Genomic DNA, 25,414 nt, shown 5'->3' on the forward strand with positions numbered 1-25,414 from the left:
ATCTAGTTTTTCCTGAACTCTGCCTCTAATGTGTATGACTTTTCTGTAAGGATCTTGTCACCTGTAGTATCAGCATCACTTAGCGGGTGTTAGAAATGCAGAATGTCTTCCTTGGAAAGGTCTTTGTGTACTTTTGCCCAAGATTCATTTCCTCTTCCTGCTCCAGTGCTCTAGTGCTCTGATCTGCCCACTGCAGTGTTCCAATCTTAACTCTCCTCCATGCCCATGGACGCTCCAGTTCCTAAGCTATGCCCCATATTCCCCTCTGGCTTTCAATGGCCCTATTCCCCTGACCAAACCCCAAATGACCACATTTTCATGGTGCTCCTGGTTGGTAGTGGACTTGAATCCTCTTGATTCCAAGTGTTCTGATGGTTTACCAAGTCTGGATTTCTGTAGGTAACCTAATTAACAGAGGTTGTGTGTTTTTCCTCCTCAAAGACCTGGATATCTAATTAATGGCAACTCCAAACAGAGAAGTAATTTCAATAAACAAGTGCTATAATGCTAAATTAAAAGAAAAGCAGAATCCCAGGCTTCACCCCAGACAAACTGAATCAGAAATTGTCATTTAACCAGACCCTGGGAGATCTGTGTGCACATTAATGTTTGAGAGGCATTTCTCTAGGAGACAGGGACCGTATTCTGTATTTCATCTGTATTCCCATCCCTCCATAATTACATGGAATCATGGCAGCCATGAAATAGATTGAACATATTCTTATTGAAATTAGTTGAAATGGTCCTCAATGGCCAACCACTCTTACAAAGGAAAAGGTGCCCTCACCATTTTATCTGATTCAAACAACCACCCATGGAGACAGGCAAAACAATTTTTCATTCCATTTTATAAATAAGGAAATGGAGGCTAAGAAGACCTTCAGAATTTCTTAAGGTCAAACAACTGAAATTTAGGAAATACCAAGGACTTTCAAAGGAAATTGTGTAAAGTTTAATCTTAATTTCAAACTTTTAATCTCCTTTGCATGATACTCACACTCAAAAGAATGTTGAAGGGCTTCCTTGGTGGCGCAGTGGTTGAGAATCTGCCTGCCAATGCAGGGGACACAGGTTCGAGCCCTGGTCTGGGAAGATCCCACATACCGCGGAGCGACTAGGCCCGTGAGCCACAACTACTGAGCCTGCGCGTCTGGAGCCTGTGCTCCGCAACAAGAGAGGCCACGACAGTGAGAGGCCCGCACACCGCGATGAAGAGTGGCCCCCGCTTGCCACAACTAGAGAAAGTCCTCGCACAGAAACGAAGACCCAACACAGCCATAAATAAATAAATAAATAAAATTAAAAAAAAAAAAAAGAATGTTAAAGAGATGAGATGGTGTGGAATCTCCTAATACACCTTTAGTAGACAAACTCCTGGGCCCTGGACTATACACACCAACACTCATGGCGTATCCAAATTATTTTTGGTCAAGCATGGACTAGAAGGACTTATAAACTTTGTTGGTGTTTCTAACTGCCTTGCCCCAAAATAACCTTTCCCGAAAAGTAAAACATCTTTTATTCAAGACATTGTTTAGGAAGGAAAAGGAAAACCTAATATTTTTCTCATTTTTTTTTCCAGGATGAATGGAGACTATTTTCAAAACAAGGATGTCTTTTTTTTAACCTACTTTTTAAAACATAACACTAGAAATGCTGGCGATATTTGAGAAAAATACAATAAAATTTCCCAAAATGTTGATAATAATTTTTTAGAAAAAATAAACGTAACAATGAAATATATTCTTTTAGACCCATTACAAATAGCTAGAGAAAAAATAAAAAAAGATTATATTACAACTGAAACCATTAAATGCATCTTTATTTAATTCAAGATGTAAATGATTTAATTATTCAAATAAAAATTAAAACTCACAGTGGGAGAAATAAAAGATGAGGGGAATAATTGGAGATATATATACTGTTCCTTACTGGAAAGACCAAATACAGGAGTAATGACAATTAAGTCCTAAGCAAATATTTATAGATTTTATGTAAAACTAAGATCCCAAATGAATACTTTATTAACTCTGACAAACTCACAGTGTAATTCATCTAGAAGAATAAACTATCAAGAATATTGAAGTGTTCTTTTAAAAAGAATAATTACAATGGCTTGCTATACCAGATTTTAAAACATGATTTATAGCAAAAATTATCAAAAGAATCAGTTATTGGCTTAAAAATAAGAAAAGTTAACCAGTGTTTAGAATCTCAGAACAGCGATTCTAAACTAAGTACTTAATATCCAAATAACCACAGCAACAGCCATACTACACTAATGACTTATATTGAATTTCTTGTCAACTAAGACTTCAAATCTTCTGCACATATTGTATTATCTACCCAAGTTTTTTCTCGTTCTCTATTTTGTTAAAGAATAACTTTCAGAATAAGGTAAAATCATGATTCTCATATAAATATAAAATGAACACACATTAAAGATTTTATTTAACTCATTATCTAATGAGGGAACCAAGCAGATGTCACTTTTCATTCAAAGGAGAATCCAAAGAACAGACACATTTATAGATTGGGAATATTGAAATAAAAAAATTTGCAAATAGATACAAAACTGGCAAATCCAAAGTGTCAACTGAAATTCTACTAGACAAAATTTATTTGTAAGTCTATAGACAAGAATTATTTCAAACTGCTATAGGTTATCCACAATTCACATAACTAAAACAGCTCAAAGGCAATGAAAGATGCAGAATCTCCACAGAATCAGAATTCCATAATTCTGAATAGTGTGTCCTAAATAATGCACAGCTTGCCATTGAAGCACGATTTTTTTCTCTACCATTTGCACAGTTGTTTCTTTTTTGTACCCAGCTTAAGCATTTTGCATTTATGTTTATTAGATCCCGTATTGATAGATTCAGCCAGTCATAATCCCCATCCCTCCAAGCTTTATGTGTGGGCGTCTTTGATCAGGATGTTATCAATACTATTGTCCAAGCCATTGATTTTTTTGTAAACAAGTTGAACATAACATAAAATCAAAGCACAGATATCTCAACCATAGAGATGAGAAATTTTTCTTTAAACTGAAAAAGTAGAGGTGATTATCTGAGATAATGTAGAGAAGCATCATCTTTTCAAACAGCAAAAACAGATAAGAAACACAGAACAGAAAGAAGCAGGCTGAGTAAAATAAATGTGCTCTTTCATTTATGTAACAAGTGCTTTTTTTGAGGACGACTGGGTGCTAGGCACTGTGCTAGGTGCTGAGGGCACTACAACAAATGAAGACAAACCCCTGTATCATGGAGATTACAGTCTGGGGTGGAGTGGGGGAAACAGACATTAAACAAACAATTTATACTTTGGAATAATGGTAAGTGCTGTGTTTAATGTGGTTAAGTGAAATCAAGGAGAACTATGGGCTGTTAAGTGTAGTAGTACATATGAACGTTATTAATCATCATCGTTTGTTTCAGTCTTGCAGATACTAGGTCTCTATCTTTTATTTTCTCTGTCTTTGGGAGAATGTAAGGATGTTGAAGTGGACACAAAAAGAGTCAAGAGTTGAGAGAGAACTGCTACTCACCAGCAAAATGAGAATGGCCAGTGGCTTGCTTGATCTTCTCCTCTTTCAGGACAACCAATAGTACCAAGCGTTTCCTTTAGGTAGGACGGACATGCATGATGAAGACAAAGCCTTAGCTATTCAGATTCTATTATAACCAAATGTGTAAAACACTGTTACTACAAGCCAGATATTGGGATATAAAATAGCTTTATTATACTGCAATGGAAATTTACTTTTTCTATGCAAATAGAGCTAACTCTGCATATGCATGTAACAAATGGTGAAAATATTAGCATAATTTTATGGAGAAATTAAAGTTTAACTCACAACTAGTAGAAGACACTTGCCACACATTATAATTGACAAACGATTGGATACTGGATATTTAAATACTCTACAAAATTAACAAACAATCCCATAAAAATTGGGCATTTCATGAAAGAAAAAAGACTTATGGCCAGAAAGCATATGAAAATATGTTCAACCTCATTGAAAGGGAGAATATTAATTAAAACCACAAGTATTTTGCTCCCACCAGACTGGCAAAAATGTAGAAGTCTGGCAATAGCAAGCGTTGAAAAGAATGTATATAGAACAATCAGAATTCCTATATACTGCTGGCTGAGAGTAAACCACACTGGTAGGAAAACAATTTGTCATTACCTAATCAAGTAGAAGTTGTGTGTTTCCCACTACATCACTATTTGGATATTGGGAGACACTTGCACATGCGCTCCAGAAAACATGGACAAGAATGTAAGTACTTACATATAAGCATTTTGGGGAACTGTAATACCTAGAAAGAGCCGAAATGTCCATTGACAAAAATCTGGATAAATAAACTGTGGTGTATTCTTACAAGAGATACCACACAGCAGTAAAACAGAATTCTCAAAGCACAAAGATGAGAGGGGAAAAGTTCCAGAAGAATATACACGGTATTATCTTCCACTTGTATAAAGTTTAAAAGTAAACAATTTAGGGATATAAATTTGGTAAACACTAAAGAAAAGCAAGAGAATAAGAAAAATAATTCTAACTCTAGGAGGTAGGCCGAGGGATCAGAGCAGGGTAAACACACAGGGACCTTAGATGTATCTTAAGCTTGTTGGTGAGTCCATTGGTGTTCATTTCATTATTACTCTTTAAACTTTACACATAAATTTTAACTAATACATATATATATAATTTTGCATTGTTATGTTTAATAAAAATAAATGGGAATATATATATATATATAATATGTATTTTATATATATATAAAATACACAAATATTTGTCAGTGCAGTTACCAATGCTATGAGGTCAGCCTTCAAAGAAAGTGGGGTTTATTTATTTGTTTGTTTGTTTTTAATGTGTTTCTCTTGCTCTACGTATTTTGGTTACTATTTGCTACTTCATAGATACGCAAAGCTGAAATTCTCTAGGTTTATTTTACTCCAACATGAAAATGTTTCTGCAAAATAATTGCTCTAAAATGCCTTCTCTTCTGCCTTGCTATGGTGGGAAGATGTTATAAATTATCTTAACTTTTGGATGAAAAGAAAATAATTTCTCACATGAGTGCTATCTGGAAAGCTCTTCCTGCACACTCTGAAGTTCTTTATAGTGATTTCTTGTGTAACACTATCAAATATACCACCTGGCTACAGCAGCTGTGGATAAAATCTGTCCACTTGCTTTCTCACAGGGCTTGTGCTATTTAATATTTTAATTCCTACTCCAAATGGATCTTACTAGGAAAAGTCATGTCCATGGGTCCAGGGTCTCTCCTTGAATCACTGGTGAGATCTCCTCCTGCCCTCTCTCTCTAGTCTGAAGGCTCATCTTCCAGCCTAACAAGTCCTGCAGGCTGCCTTGTGGGGTTCGCTGCTCCCTTATAATCTCCATCTGGAAATTTTAGGAGGAATTAATCTCCTGATTTCCCAAACAAGTGGTATCTCTGCTTGCATGCTAAATACCAGAGCAATGGGCTCCTTCTTTAAAGATAATCTTTTGCTTTTACACTACTTATTTCTATGTGTCCAGATGCACTAACCACAGTGAGAGGGCATGTCAGGCTCTGTCACTCATTGTCACTGATTCTCTAAATTGGATTACCAAGCCTCACCCATATTTGACAGCTTTCCAGCTTTCCTGACATGGAGCTGGACAGCCCTTTCCTAAAGGACTGCCTCCTGTTTACTCCAGTTTTCTCCCATTTTGTCCCCGTTACCACAGAAAACACAAGGACATGTCACTGGGGATTATCAAGGATGTGCTTCTGGGGATTGTAAGAGATTTTGCAGCATAATCTCAGGTCTACATGTTTTCAGCCCCATGTTCTGCCCTGTTTGCATTATATAATGAAAGAATTGACCACTCTTACAAGTTGATGCCAAATGTATATGCAGAGCCAAATTTCTCACATTAAAACATAGGGCATGTTCAAAAAGTTCATTTTTAGGTCAGTTGCTGAAATGTGAGATTCATTTTCTTCTAAAAAACAATGTTTGCAGTGTTGGTGCTGACCACAGACTTGGCCCCAATACTCTATCTAAAAAAGTATCAGAAATAGCATACTATTGCAGTGAAAATAAGCAGAACACAACATTGCTTCACAACTGATAATAAAATATAATGCCCAACAGTTGCAAATAAATCATTTTTATTTATTTGAATTCAGGTGATTGAGGAAAGGTTAATTCATCTAGCAGACAAAAAGGGAGATGAAAACTTCTGTGAATATTCTGAAGGGGGATTCAGGCAGCTTTCAAAGATTTGCAGACACTAACGAGGCTGCTTTTTAGTAGCAGTAGTAGTAGTGGAAGAAGAAGGAGAAGAAGAAGAAGAAGGAGAAGGAGAAGGAGAGGGAGAGGGAGAGGGAGAAGGAGAAGGAGAAGAAGAAGAAGACGAAGAAGAAGAAGAAGAAGAAGGGGAAGAAGGGGAAGAAGAAGAAGAGGAAGGAAAAGAGGGAGGGGCAGGAAGACAAGTAGAATTGTCATCATTATGCAAGCTTTTCACTTCAACATTTCTGTCTTTTCATTGATACAACCCTACCACTTGTAGAACTCAAGTTATTGGTTGGTTCACAATGAAATAATAGAGAATTGAAAAGAAAAAGGTTGAAACTGAGAAAAGAGGGGCTTTCCTGAGTAAACAAAAGAAAGAAGCATCTTGAATAGGATTCACTGATTAAAAACCCACATATGTTTATTCAGCATCCACTATCTGCCCAGCTCTATGCTAGGTCTTAGGGATATAACAAAGAAGAATAAGACAGTTGCTACCATTTTGGCACCAATCTATTGCAGTGGGTGGTAGAACAAAATAAGGCAGGGGGCCTAGGAGTAAGAACTGACACATAAACATATAAATTATACCATAATGTGCTAAAAGCTGTTTTAAAAGAGGATCAAGGTACTGTTTGTGGGAGTCTGGAAACGCTTCCCCTAAATGACAGTTAATCTTCAAAAATGAGTAAGAATTTTTTAGAAGGAACAGAATGTACAAAAGCACAGGCATAAAATCATTTTGGAAATGATGTGATGTTCAGATTAAGTGCAGGGAGGAGAATAGGAAATGGAGAGAGATGAGGCTGAAGAATTAAGGTGGAAACTAACCCTACATCCTTGAACGCAAAGAGAGTTTAAACTCAATTCCGTAGGTAACTTGGAGACAACAGCTTCAACTGGTAATAAAATGTTGGAACAACCAATGAAATTAACTGAGATGGAATTAATTGATCTTTGCATGACTTAAAAGAGAGAAGAGAGCATCAGCAAATCACAGTTCTCTCTGTGGAGAGAGAAGGGAGGGAATGGTCAAAAGGCATAAGATCAGAACTTTTCTCTGCCCTGGCGGCTGCTGAGACAGTTCAGTGCCTTTTCAAGGGGAAGTGAAATTGGGAAAGGGAACGAGCCTTGGGGTCTTTGGGAGGCAGAGTGAACAAGTATGTATCAGTGCTGGATGTTTGCAAGCGCACCCCTCAGCCTTTTACAATACCATTTCATCTTAAGATTGAACGTAGAGTGAATTTTATGTCAGGGACTGCTGAAGAACTGGAAATCATGCACTAGCATCTGCAAGTCCTGGGTCATATGTAAATGGGGAATTCATGTTTAATTATTGACAGGAGCTAATGAACAATCACTTACTTGTTTGACCCTCCCTTTGGCATTTCTGCAATGTGGTTCCTAGAATCATACTTTTCTTTTTCTTCCTTTCTGCCCCCGACTTTCACCAGTGAAAGAGTGCTTTGGCAGCGATAAACCTCTCCAGTGAAGAATGCTCTCTTACAGTAAATTCATGGCATTTCAATAGGTCCGCTTCGCTATGTCTCTGGTTTCTGGCTTTTCACAAGTCTTAAGTTTTAGAACCTTGGGCAAGAGTAAGAATGTAACTAGTTAAACAAGAAAATGATAAGGTTAAAACATTAGAAATTAATCAAACCTCACATGTGAATCAGGGACAGTTCAGTTTTCAGAATGCTAAATCGTGCTGATTCTGCCGTCCCCGGCAAAGCTGTCGTGGGCCTGGGCCGGGGTAGATGGCCTAATCTCTAATACCATATACACGGCAGCCTTCCCAGCTCCTCAGAAAATGAACCGGTTCAGGCCTCTAGCTGTGTCTAGAGAAGGAAGGCACTGCCACCTACAGGTTGTAAAATCAGGGACATAATAAATTAATATTTAATTTATAGAAAAAAAGTTATTTTATTAATGTAACATTTTCATAGCCCCAAAAGCCTCAAAGTTAGCTAGTTTATCCTCCTGCCTTTGGGCAGATCTGTTCCTAAATATACAGAAATTTTCACTGAGATTAAAGCAGCTCAGCTCTCAGACAATTAAAATCTAAGTCAGACTTGCCCTGTAGGAATTGGGAATTAGGCTGGAAGTGGCGCGGGGTGAGCAGTGAAGGGGTAGTGGGTAATTGCCTTCTTAAGTACTCTTTAAACTCAGAGCTTTCTGGGCCCCAGTTTCTTCATTTGTAAACTGAGATAATGGATTAAATTGGGGGTTTTCAAAGTGTGGTCCCTGGACCACCATCACCAACCTCACTGGGGATTTGTTAAATATGAAAGTTTCTCTGGCCCTGTCCCAGACCCCAGACTTATTGAACTGAAAACCCTGTGGGTAGGACCCAGCAATCTGGGATTTAACAAGCCCTCCAAGTGATTGTAATATACACAAAAATGGGAGAATCACTGGGTTAGATGATCTAGAAATATCCAGTAAATATGCTATTCCACATCACAAGGGTGGTATCACCTGCAGTTCAAACACCTGTCTGTGGAGGAGCTGAATCCCTGGGAAAATTGACCCTGGGGGAGGAGAGGGCAATTGAGGAAAAGCTGGAACTGAAGAAGCAGGTTCACCACTCTACTAAGTGGACATGTGGCCATCGATACACCATCTCAGTGGTCAACTGGAAGTCTAAAAACTAAAAAGTTTTTCACCCTAGTTCATCAACACAAAAATGTACCAGGCACCCCTCTGCTCTGCCTGACTTTGTCTAAATTAATACCTCTCCCCTGGCTGAACTCCAACTATCAAATATAATCCTTCAAGACCCAGGTTTTCTTTCCTCCTTCACAAAGCCTTCTGTGAACAGCAATACATCCTTATTTTTCAATTACCCTGAATCCCTTTGACCCCTGAAGTCTGTAGCAGAAAATTTAGTACTTAACGACCTACCATCCTGGAGTATTCTCAAATTGTTTCTCATGATTACCTCATCTCGCTGCCCAGATCTCCCCAAGGATTTTTGCTTATATGGCTCATATATTTATCCCTATGCTTCTGGCAAGTTCCCAGCATAGCTCTGGCACAAACTGGTGTTTAACAAATTGTTGGTGATGGGTTTTATATGGTTCTCTGAAAATAGAGATTTGAGTCTGTGAATAGATTTTAAGCCATCACAATTTTCCCCCTCCTTCCTTCATTGTGCTCATGAAGAATTCTGCAAAAGGGTCATGTTGACTTCAAAAATAGCTAAAACCCACCAAAAGTAGCTGAAATTAAAGGGCGAGGGTTTCTAGGCAATGCCTTAGACCCACATGTATAGATCAATGGAATAAACACAACTCAAACTTCCTCTGTTACGGGGCATTTACTTGGGCAGTTAGAAAAATAAAATCTAAACCATACTGAAAAAAATTTTAAATCATCTGTTTGAAGAGAACTTAATGAAAGTTGTGCTTAGATTTAGTTAGCCCTTGAAAAGAAACCCAAACACCAGTAATAATTTCTGGTATTGTGACTATAAGGTCATTTATGCAAATAATTACTAAAAACCTCCACGAATTTGTTCTGGGTTCCCTTTCAATAGTAAGAAGGAAACTGAGGACAAGATGAGATGGCCTTTGGCTGTTACAGCTGTTCTAGTTGGGTGCTCTGCTAAGAGAGGCCCATCTGTTGTGAAGAAAAAAGAGTCAGGGGTCTGAAATTACACCAAGCCCTTTCCTTTTATGCAGGGTATGTGAACATCTGAATGTGCCTGACGCTGAGGCCAGAAGCTGTCCAATTCATGTTAGCTTCCCAGCTCCTAACCCAGCTCTGTCACATAACAAACCCTTTGTTACACTGAATTAGGCAAAAACAGACTAATATATCCATAGTTATTTGGGGACAAGACCAAGTAAAGTTTATTCTACCACTCTCAAATTTTATTTATACAACTCCCATTTTAAGAGGCCTAATTGTTTATAGTAAAGAGGCCACTTTGAATGGGACAAAAATGGACAGGGTCAAAGTTTGGATCTTCATTGCAAAGCAAACCAACATCATTCCGATAGAGTCAGTCTAGTTTTCTTAGGATTGGTTGGGAGACTGGTTTGGGTTTGTTGTGTGCATTTTACGAAAATCCAGATTTTCTCTCTGACTTGCAGGCCGCGGTGCTATCCTCCTGAACTCTCATCAGCGTATGAAATTCTAAATGACCTGGAATTGAGAGATGTTTTCTGCTCAGAACAGCTATCTGGCAGCTGCACAGTGGAGGTGGTGGCATTTCAACAGGGCCGGTTAGTGAAAGACCCTTTATCGTCTTGTGGCAGAGGACCAGGCTGTGAAGTGTATTGTGTGCTTGGGAATGCTTTGAGATAAAAGGTGCAGAAGAAGTAGAATGGACTCTATTCAGCTTCGTGGAGGGCAGAACAGAGACTGTCTTCATGGGTTTGGATTCTGTGCTTTGGGCAGAAGAGCACACTGGCAGCAGAGCCTCGTGGGCGCAGAGGGGTGAGGCACCCTCTCGTGGCTCCTCTGGGTGGCTCTGAGTCCAGGCGTACAAAAGCATTGCTAAAGAATCACTGCCCTGTTGCGAGAAGCTTATGTGGTCCCCCCCCGAAAGACATTCTCTGTGCTCCCACGTGGGAGGGGAGCTGTAGACTTCTCCCCGAGGGGACAAGCTGCGGGGACCACACAGTTGGAAGGATCATGCGGAATGCCCAGCCTCCACCTTTGCACAGCACTTCCCAGGTTACAGGCTACTTTCAGAGGGAGACCTCATGTAAGTCTTGCAACACCTCCAGGAAACATGCAGGGCAGGTATTAATACTTCCATTTAATAGATGAGGAGAATAAAGTCCAAGAGCTTCAGTGACTTGCCCAAACTTATGTGGCAAATGAATCAGGAGATCTGGGACCAGAAACCTTTATCTTTGCATCCTAGTTAAAGATTCATCCTTCACCATGAGGCAGCTTCTCAGAGCCTGCCTCTCAGATATAACCCAGAACCAGAAGCCACATGGTCCCACGGTCTGGTGAGGGTGGCTCCACCTTCCTGCCCATTCTCAGTCACGCCTGCTCTCCGCTCCTGGTCAAATATGCACCTATCACAGGACGCTCTCAGGGCTCTGGAAATGGGGGCAGGACATTAACTTGGCAGGATACTGGGCTACTTGTCTGGACTACCATGGCAGTAGCCAAGGCACTCTAATGTCCTCAAAGGGCTGGTAGTCCTCCTCTTAAAGTAGAGCTCCCAGCCCCTAACCCCAAACCCCAGTGGCTCGTGGAGCCTCTCAAGTTTCAATCAAAGGCAAACTGAGAAGGCAGACTCAGGTTGCTGAACCCCTTTCTTTGGAAGGAACTGGAGATGCACTAGCTCTACTGAGCCATGTTAAAAAGGAACTTTACAGGGGCTTCCCTGGTGCGCAGTGGTTGCGAGTCTGCCTGCCAATGCAGGGGACACGGGTTCGAGCCCTGGTCTGGGAAGATCCCACATGCCGCGGAGCGACTAAGCCCGTGAGCCACAACTACTGAGCCTGCGCGTCTGGAGCCTGTGCTCCGCAACAAGAGAGGTCGCGACAGTGACAGGCCCGTGCACCGCGATGAAGAGTGGCCCCCACTTGCCACAACTAGAGAAAGCCCTCGCACAAAAACAAAGACCAACACAGCCATAAATAAATAAATAAATAATAATTAAAAAATAAAAAAAAAAAGGAACTTTACAAACAAAGCAAAAACTAGTCAAAGATTTCCCACACCTTCAGTCATTCCAAAGGGCCTCCAAAAAGACCACAGAACTTCAGATGGCATGAGAGAAAACAGCCTCATTGATGGGGAGGTATCTCTTCCTTGAGGAGACTTTACAGAATTTCTGCATTGGATGTTTCCTGAAAACACAAAACCCAAATCGACCTGGCTCCTGGGAATCAAACACCTGACCGGTTGGGGACAGTTTCCTTGTCTGTTAAGACAGAGAATGGGGGTTGGACAGCTGCCCTATCTGCTTCACAAAGAGGTGTGTGTGTGTGTGAGTGTGTGTGTGTGTGTGTGTGTGTGTGTGTGTACAGGGAACACTACTTGCAAAAGTGCTTTTTAAAATATAGAGAACTTGACTTTTTTTTCCTTAGTGGTGGTAGTACAGAAATACAATGGCCATCCAAAAAGAACATCTACATTTCTATCTCCTAGAAAGCTGGCCAAAGGAGATTTGTCTCATTTCCATTTAAGTTTTTTAAAAGACATAGGGCATTGAGTCTCAAACTTAGCTGACATCAGAAACTCCTGGGGGGCTTGTTTCTGATCGCTGGGCCCCACCCCCATAGTTTCTGATTCAGTAGGTCTGGGGTGGGACCTGAGAAATTTACATTTCTAACAAGTTCCCAGATACTGAGGCTACTGGTCTGGGCATCACGCTTTGAGAACCACTAACATAGGGAATTAAAAAAAAAAAAAACCTGAAGAAGAGGACTTATTTAGAAAGTTACTCTCTGAGGGCCTGAAAGTCCAACCTGAGCGGCCTGGGGTTGTTAGACGCCACTTTCACTCTGGGTGACTTTGGAGATGGAACAAGACAGTTGCCACCTTCTCAATGACACTGCCTACAGCGCTTCAATCTGTTTCCAATTTAAAGGAAGAGAACAAGTGCTCTGCACACGCTGAGCTCAATAAACCTGTCGTCGACAGGCAGCTCTGCACCTGGAGCTGAGCTGACATGACACTTATGGGCTTCAGAGAACTTTGTGAAGACTGTTACTGCTGCCTCTACCTTGCAAGGGATTTTGTCATGAGTCACTTTCTCGACACCACTCAAAAGCCAGCTTTAGGTAAAATTATAAGTTAGGCCTTCATTATTCTTCCACCTTCTCAGTGCCTCAGCTTTCTCCTGCCCATAAAACTGATCTCTGTCTGTCTCTCTCTCCCTCTCCTGTCTTCAGCCAGTAGTTCTCAAAATGTAATGCTCACCCAAATTACCTGGGGATCTTATTAAAATGCAGTTTCTGATTTAGGAGGTCTGAGTTAGTGAGGCCTGATATTCTGCATTTCTACCAAGCTCCCGAGGGATGCTGATACTTCTGGTTTCCAGACTATGTTCTTGGCAGCAAGGCATGAAATAAGTTGAGGCTTCTTAAGATTATCTATAAATCTTATCTTTCATTCCCTAGTTACCCTTCTGCTAGGGGAGACTAGAGGCTAATGGAAAATTATATCTACTACTGTTAGCATGTGAGCTTAACAACTACTTCCTCTCCCGGTAATAACGTGCTAGAATGTGTAGGATTTCGGAGGCCCCCTCAGGGAATGACACAGTAGGGACTTCCAATCCAGGGACTGGCCACTGAGGTGAAATTTTGGAGTTAGGGCCAGTTCTCATCTTTCTCCTTGTACGGCTCTGACCTCCATTTGCTGAGGAAAGAGTCAATCCCTAAGGTGGATGAGTTGACCTGATTATTTATTTATTTGCAATTTATATCCTATCTCCTTCTAAAATGGATTTAAAGCGAGGAGATCTGATTAAGGATCAGGCTACCTGACCAGTAAAGTCAGTGTAAAATTGTCCCCTATGTTTTCAGTTGTCCTCTTTTTATAAAGAAGAAGGAGTGGAGGGTGGGTGTGTGTGTGGAAGCTGAATTTTTCCCTGGCTTCCCTGTGTGTATGTTCTCAGCCATTCTTTTGCTTCTCGGAAAATTCACTGTATCAGATCAATTTCTCAATTCTTCTCTCTCTGTTATTTTATCTGAAAGAATGCCGGCTCAAACCAAAATAACCCAATGCCAAGAACCAAATGAGAAAGATGATTTATCAATAATTTATGGAGTCTTCTTTGACCCTTCATTCTCCCCTGTCCCCTTTACCCTATCTGTCACAATGTCCTGTCGTCCTGCCTTTCACATCTTTCTCAAATTCACTCTCCCTCCCTCACTTCCATGCCTACCAAACAGCCCAGCCCTCACGACCTCATGTCAGAATATCACTATTAATTCCTAGTGCTTAGTGGCGACCTGGTTTGGAGAGTACTCAGCTGAGAGTTTCTTATGCATTAACTCACTGTATACTATGGGTGTTATCATTTCCCCCTTTTTACAGGTGACTAGTTTGACACTTAGAGGTGTATTAACCTACCTAAGTTTCCATACTTAGCAAGTAATCTAGTAGTAGAATGCAGGCACACTCTTCCACAACTAGACAATACCACCTCCTGTGCTCTGGATGCATCTGTCTGTCTGTGCATCTGTCCATGTGCTTATGGGTCTACCTATCTCAGCTTATTCTCCTCCCCAAATGGAGGTGCTTAGAAACTATTTTCTATATTAGAATTCTCTTCCTTTCATGAGACATGATGATAAGGTAATCAGATCTACTGCTCTAAGCATGTGAGATCAGCATAGTATTTCTACACCACTCACCAGGGATTGCCTATGGTTTAAGTCTCTCTCATAAAATCTATCCTCAAACTGCCAAACCAACTTCCCTAAAACATGTCTTTGTCAGTTCAGGCTATTGTAACAAGATGCCATAGATTGGGTGGTTTAAACAACAGACATTTTTTTCTCACATAGAGGCTGGGAAATACAAGACCAAGGTGTGGCAGATTCAGTTCTTGGTGAGGGCTCTCTTGCTGGCTTGCAAGTGGCTGTCTTCTGCTTGTGTCCTCACATGGAGAGCAGAGAGAGAAGCAAACTCTCATGTCTCTTCTTATAAGGGCACTAATCCCATTGTGAGGGCTCCACGTTTATGGCCTAATCACCTCAAAAAGGCCCCATCTCCAAATACCATCGTACTGGGGACAAGAGTTTCAATATATGAATTTGGGGTAGGACACAAACATGTAGTTCATAGCACACTGTTTTCCTCACACTGTTCCCTTGTTCCAAGAATGGACAAAGCCTCAGAAGAGGACCCTTGTCATTTACTTTACTGCTCAGTATCTGAACTCCATTTCCATGCTTGGGGAATCCTCTCCCTTAATAAGCACAGCCCACTGTTGAAAGTTGCATCACTAGCCTTCCTTGCAGCTAGGGCCTCGGTGTATAACCTAGGACCCACCTTCAGACAACAGCACCCCAAATTTTAAATTGGAAAAAGCCTGGGCCTTGGAGAGCTCATTCCGGCAAAGGCTAGTGGTAGCTCTGCCTGCTTTCCAGAAGCAAGGGTGGCTGCAGTTTTAGCAGCAGAGTCCAGGACTGTGGTGCCACGGAGCAAGCTGAGCCCGGGTGCCCAGTGACAGTAAGAGAGGTGTCTTCAATGACCAAGCAGGTTTTACCTGGTGGCACAGCTTCCAAACCCCCCAGGAGAATCTCAGAAGTTCCTGCGACTGTCTGATCATACCTTTTTCTGCACTAGGTCAGCCAGAGTTGGGTTTTGGCTTTGCTACTAAGCATACTACCTGCTTTAAACTCCTCGCCTCATCAACGGGTGGGGCAGCCGCTGCTTCCTACAGCACTCACACCTCAGAAGTGGAGCAACAGAGGGAGGCCCGTGAGAGACAAACCTTGACTTCTCTTTTGTTTTGTCATTTTCAGTGACATGTTCATTTACACTGACTTGTCATGCCCTGACCTAGAACGGGCTACCCTTGTGGACTCTGGCACAGGCATATGCTATGACTACCACAGGATGGGCAGGAAGATGCCAGGGCCTCCCATGATCACCACCTCCAGTACCGGGACCCCCAGACGCCCCACACCTGCACCCAGCAGAGAGCCTGGAGAAACTAATGAGTGCGAGAACCTGGAGAAATGTGCCACTCAGATGCTTGCTCTGCCACAGCCCCTGCTAACCACACGGGTCCGAGACCCCTCATCTCTCCCAGAGGGGCCACAGCTGTGATTCGGAGGCACGTAACCCACGGGTGCCATCCACTGAGTCACCAGTGGCCCACACTTTTATTGTGCTGACGATATCTTGGGTGTTTGCATATGCCCAAACTCATCACATTGTCTCCATTAACTATGTGTAAATTCTTCATGTATCCATTATACCTCACTGAAGCTGTTTTTTGTTTTTTTAATGAAAATGACATGGTACAAAATAAAATGAGCTGGTGGAGTCAGATTTTTCTCTTTCGGGAGCTGACGTTGGAAAAAATAAATAAAACAGATATAAGCAGGTAATTTGCAATAAAAAACAAAGCCATATTGAAAGACAGGAGCAGGGGCCATTGCGGGCCACAAGGATGCCAAATCATGAGGAGGCAGGAACCCTGAGGGTGCAAAGCCTTAGGGCTGACGGGGCACGAGGTGGAGAGAGGAGTGAGGAAGCACTTGGGAGGCCGAGGGGGCCCGTGGACGGGGGCAGCTAGAGTGAGCACCCCAGAACTGCAGTGAGGCCCGTGGCCACCTTACGCTGGAGGCCTTCCCGTCCTGCTCCTCCTCCGCCAGGCTGCTTGCTCTCCTGTGGTCCCCAGGGCCTGGCATCTGACCACACAGCACCCAGGACGTGAGGTCAGCTTGAGGTCAGCTATGTTCTTTTGACCAGAACAGCCTCCCTGAACATATGGACACACATTTCTGCCAACACAAGGCTCTGCTTCTTAAGCACCCTGACTACAAGGATACCTTCTTCCTCCCAAAGCACAGAAAGCACCCAGAGGCTGGTCTTTCTGAATGTCGCTCAGGTACCTGGAAGCATAAACATGGCAGTGTGAAATTTAGAGATGCTCGCTCCTAGGAAAACGGTAATGGTAAGAAAAAAGAAGTTAGCACGGTTGAAAAATAGCATAGAATTGTATTCTCCTCACATCTATAGTTTCATTTTGCTTTTTTCTAATTACTTCTCTTTTACTTCCTTTCCATGACCCTGTATGATGGTCTGGTGACTGTACCCTCAGCTTTCCTGTGTAAACTGACTGTTGGGACATTGAAGTACAGCAATGACCTGTGACTAAATGGAGGTTTGGTCCATGCCTTTGGCACTATTACTCATCCCTGGGCTTCCTGAGTCAAGTCTAACCTCTTCTGCTGCTTTTCAAAGTCCTTCCTAGCCAGGACCCACCCTCCTTATCCAACTTGATTTCCCTTGCCAATAATAACCCATTAACTCAGGCCCAAACTTCCATTTTTTATAAAAGGTTCCATGTAGATTTGCCACAAGCAGCTAATTTTTCATAACTTCTAGGCACATTATATCCCCAGGACAAGGCTGGAAAAATAACGTCTGGGCCCTTGTAGATATTTCTTTGCCTTGCTGTTGTCACAGCTAAATGGAGTGATTCATTAGCCCTTGTGAGAAATGCCTGACTGTCATTCTTAGAAGATATTACCGTTACTATGCAGTAGCAAGTCAATAGTCAAAGAGAATTGAAATCTCTCCCTTCTCTGAACTCCCTCAGTGCTTTGGGTTTACAATTCTCACAGCCCGTATCAGGCAGAGCTCTGTGCTGTGGCACACACACGGCACACACACAGCACAGTCCCCTACCAGACCCCACTCTGATAGCTGGGACAGGTGTAGCTCCCTGTCTCTAACTCGGCTTGGAACTATGAAGGTAATCTGTAATTGTTTTTTACTGAAATGAAACCATTCCTGAAACATAGTTTTTCTTTCTCCTTTTTAAAGAAACTACATTTACTGAGCACCTTCCTTGTTCCAGACAAGGAACTAAAATGATTTATGTATCCTGTTGAATTATCTCCCTGAACCCCCAGAAGAAGCTTATGAGGTAAGCGTCCCTCCTGTGTCTGTGATCTTGGTTAGCGTGAGCACTTCTTTGCTGGTAAACTCACCTCCTGCCCTTGTATTCTTCTGATGACTTAGAAAGTAACTGAGGCCTTTAAAATGACAGAAAAACACAACTTAAACAGCAAGCAATCTAAATGAATGTCTTCAGCTGGTCGTCAAGTGTTTCTCCATGTGTGGGCCTCAGGAAATAGTGGATTCACAGATATATTGAACAAGAATGTCTGTGGGTGATTTAATATACAATTAAAATGCAGATTCCTGGGCCCCACCTCTGATCTACAGGATCAGAAACTTTGGGATCAGTTGTAAAGCACTTAAGGTGGTTTTGACACACACATAAGACTGAATCTATGTGTCAGTCAGAATGTGCTAGTCGCGCTGCAGAAACAAACCATACCACAATCTCAGTGACTTAATGCAAGCACAATGCAAGAAAAGTTAAAATCTCACTCACGCCAACTGCTGTGGGAATGAGTAACTCTCCAGGAGGTAGTTCCATGTGGTGGCTCAGTGGTCCAGGCTGTACTGATCTTGGGGCACCTTCCTTTCAACATAAGGCTTGAAGAAGGATTCACTGTGTTGGAAGAAGGGAACTTGCCTACAGAGGGAGTCATAAAACAATATTCCATGTTCATAATCTTCAGAAAGGAGAGGAGAACTGGAAATGCTAGTGATCACCGGTAAAATGTACCTTAGGTAAGGTTGTCTTTACATCCCCATGAGCACACGCCACCCTTCCAGGACGCCCTAACTTATTCTCTAGTTTAATGACATCCTAGAGTGGCAGGTGAGAAGGCTGTGTAAATTAACATTTGCCTCTTCCAGCTCAATTCCAGGAGCCCTTCAGACCTCAGGAGAGGAGAGCCAGAGCAAAAGGTAATGGTCATTTGCCTCACTGTCTTCCCTTCTTTGTGTTTGTATGTGAAGAAAATGAACTAGGGGTAGAATTTTCCTCAGGGAATGTTCACAATGAGGGAAAGAAGCTAATGTTGCTAAGAAACTCCAAAGGAAGCCTCCTGATGCTGTGTACTTACTGGGAACCACGTCTAGACCCTGGAGATGACTCAAGGATGGTTCCCTTGCAGGACTTGGGCATTGGACCACCCATTCACCCACATCCTTTGCTCTTTTCCCTCCCCACCTCAGAGTTTTCTTACTCTTTGGTTTACCATGGAACAAGCAACTCTACACAGTTTTTCTGTCTCTCCCACCTTTCTGAAGAAAGCACATAAGCCCTCTTGTCAGATGGTTATAAAAGAGAAATAGCCACAGGTCAAAAATATAATGAGGAGAGAAAGTGTAGGAAAAGTCCTGCCTCAGGAAAAAGCCCGGTAAAATGGAGGTCACATAAAGGCATATGTTGATTTGCCTGAATTGTCTTCTCTCTCCTCTAGGAGCAAGGGACCACATGCCCTTTGGCTAAGCAGAGGCTGGATGGAGGAGAGGATCAGTGAACAGAAGACAGAGGCCAACTGTGTTTCCAATTACATCTCAGGAGGAAGCCAGAGACTCCAGAACAGTGGCTACAGGAACCTTGAAAGGACCTCTGTAAGTTTGCTCTTTTCTCTCCTCTCCAGGTAAGAAATGGCCTCCCATGCTTCAGCCAGACTTGGATGTATCAACACTATGTGTGTATGGATGTATGTACATACTAGAACATTCTATGAGAAAGGAAGGAGGGTGCTGGGAACCAGTGTGGTCTGAAAAGGTGGCCTGGGTGTAACCCTGAGACAGGCTCTGTGGCAGCTCCAATAGGAAGTGACAAAGCCATAGAATTTTTTTTTTTAATTTCAAAAACTTTCTGCAATAACCACCCAAAGTCTAAATTTCAATGTAACTGATGCTAGACTTAACTTTAACAGTGCTTTTTTTCCTTCCCTGATGGGCCCTGAATTTGTCTTTGGGGCATCAGTGTTGCCCAGGCCCTCTGTAAGCACCAGGTATGAGGGCTGTAATGGACCTTGGAGACTGAGACCAGAAGCCTCATTTTGCAGACAAGGAAACTGAGACACAGAGCTGTGACACAGTCAGACACGAGCTACTGTGATTATATTATCAATGTATTTGTTGTACATCTATCTACAATAGCCCTAGAGCTAGAGAAGGGAAAAGTTATATAAAGTCACCGACTTCAAAGAGCCTCTGGGCTTCAGTTTCCTCATATTTGAGAAGAAAGTGGTTATCTCTAAGTTCCTCCCAATCCGTGATCTTATACTCGAGCAGGATGAAGACAATTCCTCATCATCAGTCCTGTCAGTTACTGTCCCATATGCAAGAAAGGCTTGAAAATCCAACAAGTTATCTTTTACCTCTGAATCAAGAGATCTGATTATCCAGGAACCACTTATAAATTCTCGATTTTATAAATGTCTATAAATGACTCAGAGGGGTGCAAAAACATTTTGAAAACCCAGACTCACAAATTCATTCATTAATTTGTTATCCAACAAATGTTGATTGAATGAGTACTCTGCCCAAGGCACTGTGGGCAACAGGGTGAAAAAACAGGCTTGGGTATACAGCCATTGAAATACACCTAACGGGGGCTTCCCTAGTGGCACAGTGGTTGAGAATCTGCCTGCCAATGCAGGGGACACGGGTTCGAGCCCTGGTCTGGGAGGATCCCACATGCCGCGGGGCGGCTGGGCCCATAAGCCACAAGTACTGAGCCTGCGCGTCTGGAGCCTGTGCTCCGCAACAAGAGAGGCCGCGATAATGAGAGGCCCGCGCACCGCGATGAAGAGTGGCCCCTGCTCTCCGCAACTGGAGAAAGCCCTCGCACAGAAACGAAGACCCAACACAGCCATAAATAAATAAATTAATTAATTAATTTTAAAAATTAAAAAAAAATAACGCCTAACGATTTACAGTCATGCTTTCACACACATTAACTCAACTCATAATAAACTGTGAGGTGATGAAAATGATTCCCATTTCATCTAGGTCCCACAGCCAGGTGAAGTGGCTCCCCCAAGATCATACAGTCAATAAATGGAGAGCTTGAGCCTGCTAGGTCTCTGGCTTCCAACCTCCTGTCATTTCCACTCCACCACTCTGCTTTCCTTTGCAAAACATCCACAAATAGCAGCGCTTTACCACATTTTCTCATTTGTTTTGGCTCTAGAGCTACAGGTCACCTTGAAATGCCTCAGAACGTCGTCCTTGAACATGGGACTTTTAAATGATAAATGTTGAAAGTATCTAGTTAAGGTAAATACTGCTTATACTCATTTAAGCTCTACTAAGTCTTTACAAATAATGTGATTTTTATTCCTAAGGAAAAATAACACATTCTTTGTTGGGCACAAGTACCAACTGAATAGAAATACAGAAGCTTAATAGATCTCACCTGTAAATAAAGGTATATCTTTATAGATGAATTCCGTTACAATAATAAGTTATACGTAAGGATACATTTAGTTATAGAAATCTAAACATATGTTTATATGAGACGCCAACATATTTCTAGATAATGGCACCTGGCAAGAGTACAACAAGCTTTAAAGCACTTGTTATTTATTCCCAGGAAACCAGGATCAGGTTCAGAGCATTCAAAGAGTAAGGTGGAGAAAAATGGCATAAAACACAAGAAACACAAAAAACACCAACACAGTAAAAATAACCAGTAAAATAGCTAAACTAGCGTCAAACAATATACAATGGGAATTAGCCCTGTCAGCCCCCATGAAGCAGATCCAAGCTTCAATCTATGTCAGAATAAAATTGAACGAACCAACCCCACACTTGGAAGACTGGGTGGAGAGTGGGGTGGGGTATGGAGGAAGAGGGCCAGCTTTGCAAAGGAGGAGGCCAAAATTTTTAAAGGAATAAGGACTAAGGCTTTTGCAATTAGAAGGTCATCAAATTCAAATATTAAGTTTGCAGTGATGTCTCAATAGCAATCAAGTTGCTTGTTTGATAACGAGGAAAGATCCAGTTTGAGCAATACCACAGCGTAATGCTTTCTAAAGTGAGGTGCTTTACCACTGAATGGATGGTCTGTATGCATGGGCAGTGCTTATGTACCACAGGCTTCTACTGGAAAATGCCCCAAATATCCAAATATTTTAGCCTTTTCTCTTAGGTTCCCTCGAGAAAAAATTTTCAATCTCCTACCTGGGGTGTTGGGCAGAGGCCTGGCTTCCAGAAATCCAGGAGCCAATCAGGAGAATGGGGTTGGTGGAATCTCATTCAGTGTGCAAACTTTAATTGAAGCCCCTGATTCCACTAGTGTCTCTCCCCAGGCCCTGACTCCACCTGGCATGTCTGAATCCAGAGCACTAGAGAGTATACTGTACTCAGCCTGCTGAGGTCAGACAGGAGAGGTCATATAGCTGAGCTGGGAGGTAGAAAGGATCTAGGTGGTCTCAGATCTTCCTCTGCCATCCCTGCACCCCACTCTACTCCCACCCCACCCCCAGACATTTGGGTCTCGGATTTCTCTGGTATGCCAGGACATTTATCGTCCATCCATCTAGCTTCCATCTTCCAAATTTTGGTTGAGATCCTCACTCTCCTTTTCTTTGTCCTTGTAGATTTATCCTTCTTTATTCCTCTGCTTTTATTTTGTTTTTAAAGAGAAATAAACATGTGTGTGCAATTCGCCATGTTAAGTCAGAAGTATAATGATATAAGGCAGCTCAGCTGTAGATATGTACGGAGAGATTTGCAAAAACATAATCAAGTCAATCACGGCAAGATCTTAAGCAGCAGCCACAAAAGTGGCAGGAATTTGAGTTCAAGGATAGTTTTCATCATGACAATGCCAACTCATAGGGACTCTTTAAAACAGGAGCTTGGGGTAGAAGGCTTTCACATTCTGCTCGTGGCAGGACATGCAGGGGGCATAGCAGATATGGACAGATTCTGCCCCAAGCACAAGCTCCTAACTAGCTCTGTGATGTTGGGCTAGTTGCTGACCCCTTCAGTTGCTTCTTTGGAAAAACAGATGTGATTGCACCTCCCTTGTTGGGTTATGAAGATTAAAGGAGGTCGTACATGTGAAAGAGCCCAGCACAGGGCCAGGCACACAGGCAGGTAGTCAATGGCAGCCGAAGCTGATTCTCCCACAGCCCTTGAAATCAAGTGTGGGCTCAGAGGGCAACCATTTGTCTCTGCTTACAGTTCTTTGCCCCATTGGAAAGGGGGTTATAGGGAAAGAAAAATACAGCAATAAATCATACATGCTGTAACCTTCAAAGTCTAAAGAACACTGCCCCAGGCAACTGGTGCACCATCCAGGGAAATGTGCTGGCCTTCCTGTCTCACCCACCTCACACCCCAGAAGCCTGCCCAGCTCTGCTTGCCGAAGAGTGGGACTTAGGGGGGAAGGGGGAAAGGATGTTTTCTCAACCTCTCAAGCATGATCCTACCCCTGAGGATATGGGTCAAATGACCTCTGAGGAGAGGAGAAAGGGAAGGGAAAGGCATTCCATATTCATGTGACTCTTGACCCACTTAAAGGTCACTCCCCAAGCTGCATCACCCCTTCCTAGGAACACTTAGCACCTGACTCCTGAAGGAGTGGTTGGCCTCTTCCTTGTGATTTAATTAGTTACCCAGAGGGTGGTTGGCCGAAAGCCCACATTCCATGCAATGTTGTAACTGGAAGGAAACTTCAAGATCACCCATTCAGAGCTTACATCTCCTCTACGACATTCTCAACAAGTGGCCGTTTGCCTTGTTTGGACTTACCCAGTGATAGGAAATTAAATAAATTTGGGGGGGAAACTATGCTGTGGACAGCTCTGAGAGCTGCAAAGTTCTTGTTTAAATCGTTCATCTCTTCACTCATTTTTTATAACTGAAAAATTAGGACCAGCAAAGAACATCAGAATGCACCCCTGCCATCAGGGAGCTGACCTAGGAGGAGACAGATGTCAAACAAGCATGGAGAACTCTGGACGTGTGAGCAATGTGATGGGTGCTACAAGAGTGTAAGTACAGGGTGCTATGGGCACCTTGGCCTAGAGTGCTGGTTCTCAACTGGATTGGGGGAGGAGAGGAGGATTTTAACCCCCGAGAGACAACTGGCAATATCTGGAGACATTTCAGATTGTCTCAACTGAAAGGATACGACCAGCATCCAGTGGGTAGAGGCCAGGGAGGCTGCTAAACATCCTAACAATGCACAGGGCAGGCCCCACAACACAGAATTATCCCGCCCCAAACAGGGTCCCTTAGGGAAACCTGATCTAGAGGATTTAAGGGAGGCCCCTTGCTCTGGGGAGATGAAGTGTAAGCTGTTTCCCAAAGGAGGAGTCAAGGTTATCCAGGGAGATGGTTGCACTAAAGGGAACTGCATGCATATAGAACCAGAGGCCATTGAGCATGGCCAGAGCCTAGACAAGGAAGGTGATTTAGGGATTGGATTTATGACTCAGCCTGGTTCTACCCATCAGGATCTCGTAGGGCAAGTTCAGTCCTCCTTCCTCAGGAAGACCCTCCAAGAGTCTAAGGACAGCTGTGTTGGCCTTGCTGATTTTCTCTTCTCTAAATCCTTCAGTGTTTCTCCAGCAGAGAGCTTTGTGACTCTCCCAATCCCAAATACATCTTGTTTGCCTATCCTCCAGATTCAGGGCCATGCTGAAAGCCAAGGCATCCCACCAAGTGTGAGATGATGGACAGGGAGACATGTGGGCCCATCACCACTTCCGGAGGTGCAGACAAGATCAAGAGGCTATTCCCCATGGGTGCTTTCCTGGGTGGAAGGAATCAGCTCTGTAGGTACATAAAGTTTGTCATGCTTGTATGGAAGATGAACCCTGGCTAGAGTTGACCTTGAGTGTTCCTGGCCCTGGCCTGAAAAACTTGGCTAGAAAATCTATGCAGGGGACTTCCCTGGTGGCGCAGTGGTTGAGAATCTGCCTGCCAATGCAGGGGACACGGGGTCGAGCCCTGGTCTGGGAAGATCCCACATGCCGTGGAGCAACTGGGCCCATGAGCCACAACTACTGAGCCTGCGCGTCTGGAGCCTATGCTCCGCAACAAGAGAGGCTGCGATAACGAGAGGCCCGCGCACCGCGATGAAGAGTGGCCCCCACTTGCCACAACTAGAGAAAGCCCTCACTCAGAAACAAAGACCCAACACAGCCATAAATAAATTAATTAATTAAATAAATAAACCCAAAGTTAAAAAAAAAAAAAAAGTAAGCTGAAATATTTAAAAAAAAAAAAAAAAAAGAAAAGCTATGCAGGAAGAGTTAGCCAGCCAGATGCAGGTCTTCACACCTGACTCTGGAGGCAGGAAGGAGGAGGGAGAGACAAAAGAGAGAAGGGAGGGCTCTCTCCTAACACCAGACCTGACCTTCAGCCTTTCCAAGCCAGGGTGCACACCCACCTAGACCAACCACCTCCAGGCCGCATTTCTGCCAAATACTTTGTCAACCCCTTTCCTGTCCAGGGCCAGCCTCTGCAGGGTCCAGGACAAGAGAGAAGGATGAGAAGGGGCCGGGTAGGGGAGGAGACCATCAGGAATAGGTTTTTCCTCCTGACGGGG

At 42.8% G+C, this 25,414-nt stretch overlaps 1 protein-coding gene and 1 long non-coding RNA gene across 12 annotated transcripts in view; one reads left to right on the plus strand and one right to left on the minus strand.

Moving 5' to 3' along the window:
• The window catches only part of LOC309627148 (uncharacterized protein), a gene marked incomplete at both ends in the record, with an annotated part of 116,526 nt that extends 97,975 nt beyond the window's left edge, over nucleotides 1–18,551 (minus strand). For 9 of the 11 annotated variants that reach the window (XR_014243541.1, XR_014243542.1, XR_014243543.1 and 6 more), the window contains one exon: nucleotides 3,554–11,668. Coding sequence is in view for 2 of the 11 variants with exons in the window: in XM_082388864.1 (XP_082244990.1) it covers nucleotides 18,371–18,551 (181 nt within the window). Of the gene's footprint in view, nucleotides 1–3,553; nucleotides 11,669–18,370 lie in introns of those variants that run through there. The other 2 variants (XM_082388864.1, XM_082388863.1) reach the window with 1 other exon arrangement.
• LOC309627167 lies at nucleotides 18,384–25,064 on the plus strand. Its single transcript, XR_014243558.1, has 2 exons — nucleotides 18,384–23,852; nucleotides 24,489–25,064. It is a non-coding gene; the product is annotated as an uncharacterized lncRNA (long non-coding RNA).
• Nucleotides 25,065–25,414: the final 350 nt, after the last annotated feature.

The sequence above is a fragment of the Balaenoptera borealis genome (assembly GCF_965194805.1).
Source record: "Balaenoptera borealis genome assembly, chromosome: 3".
Lineage (NCBI taxonomy): Eukaryota > Metazoa > Chordata > Mammalia > Artiodactyla > Balaenopteridae > Balaenoptera > Balaenoptera borealis.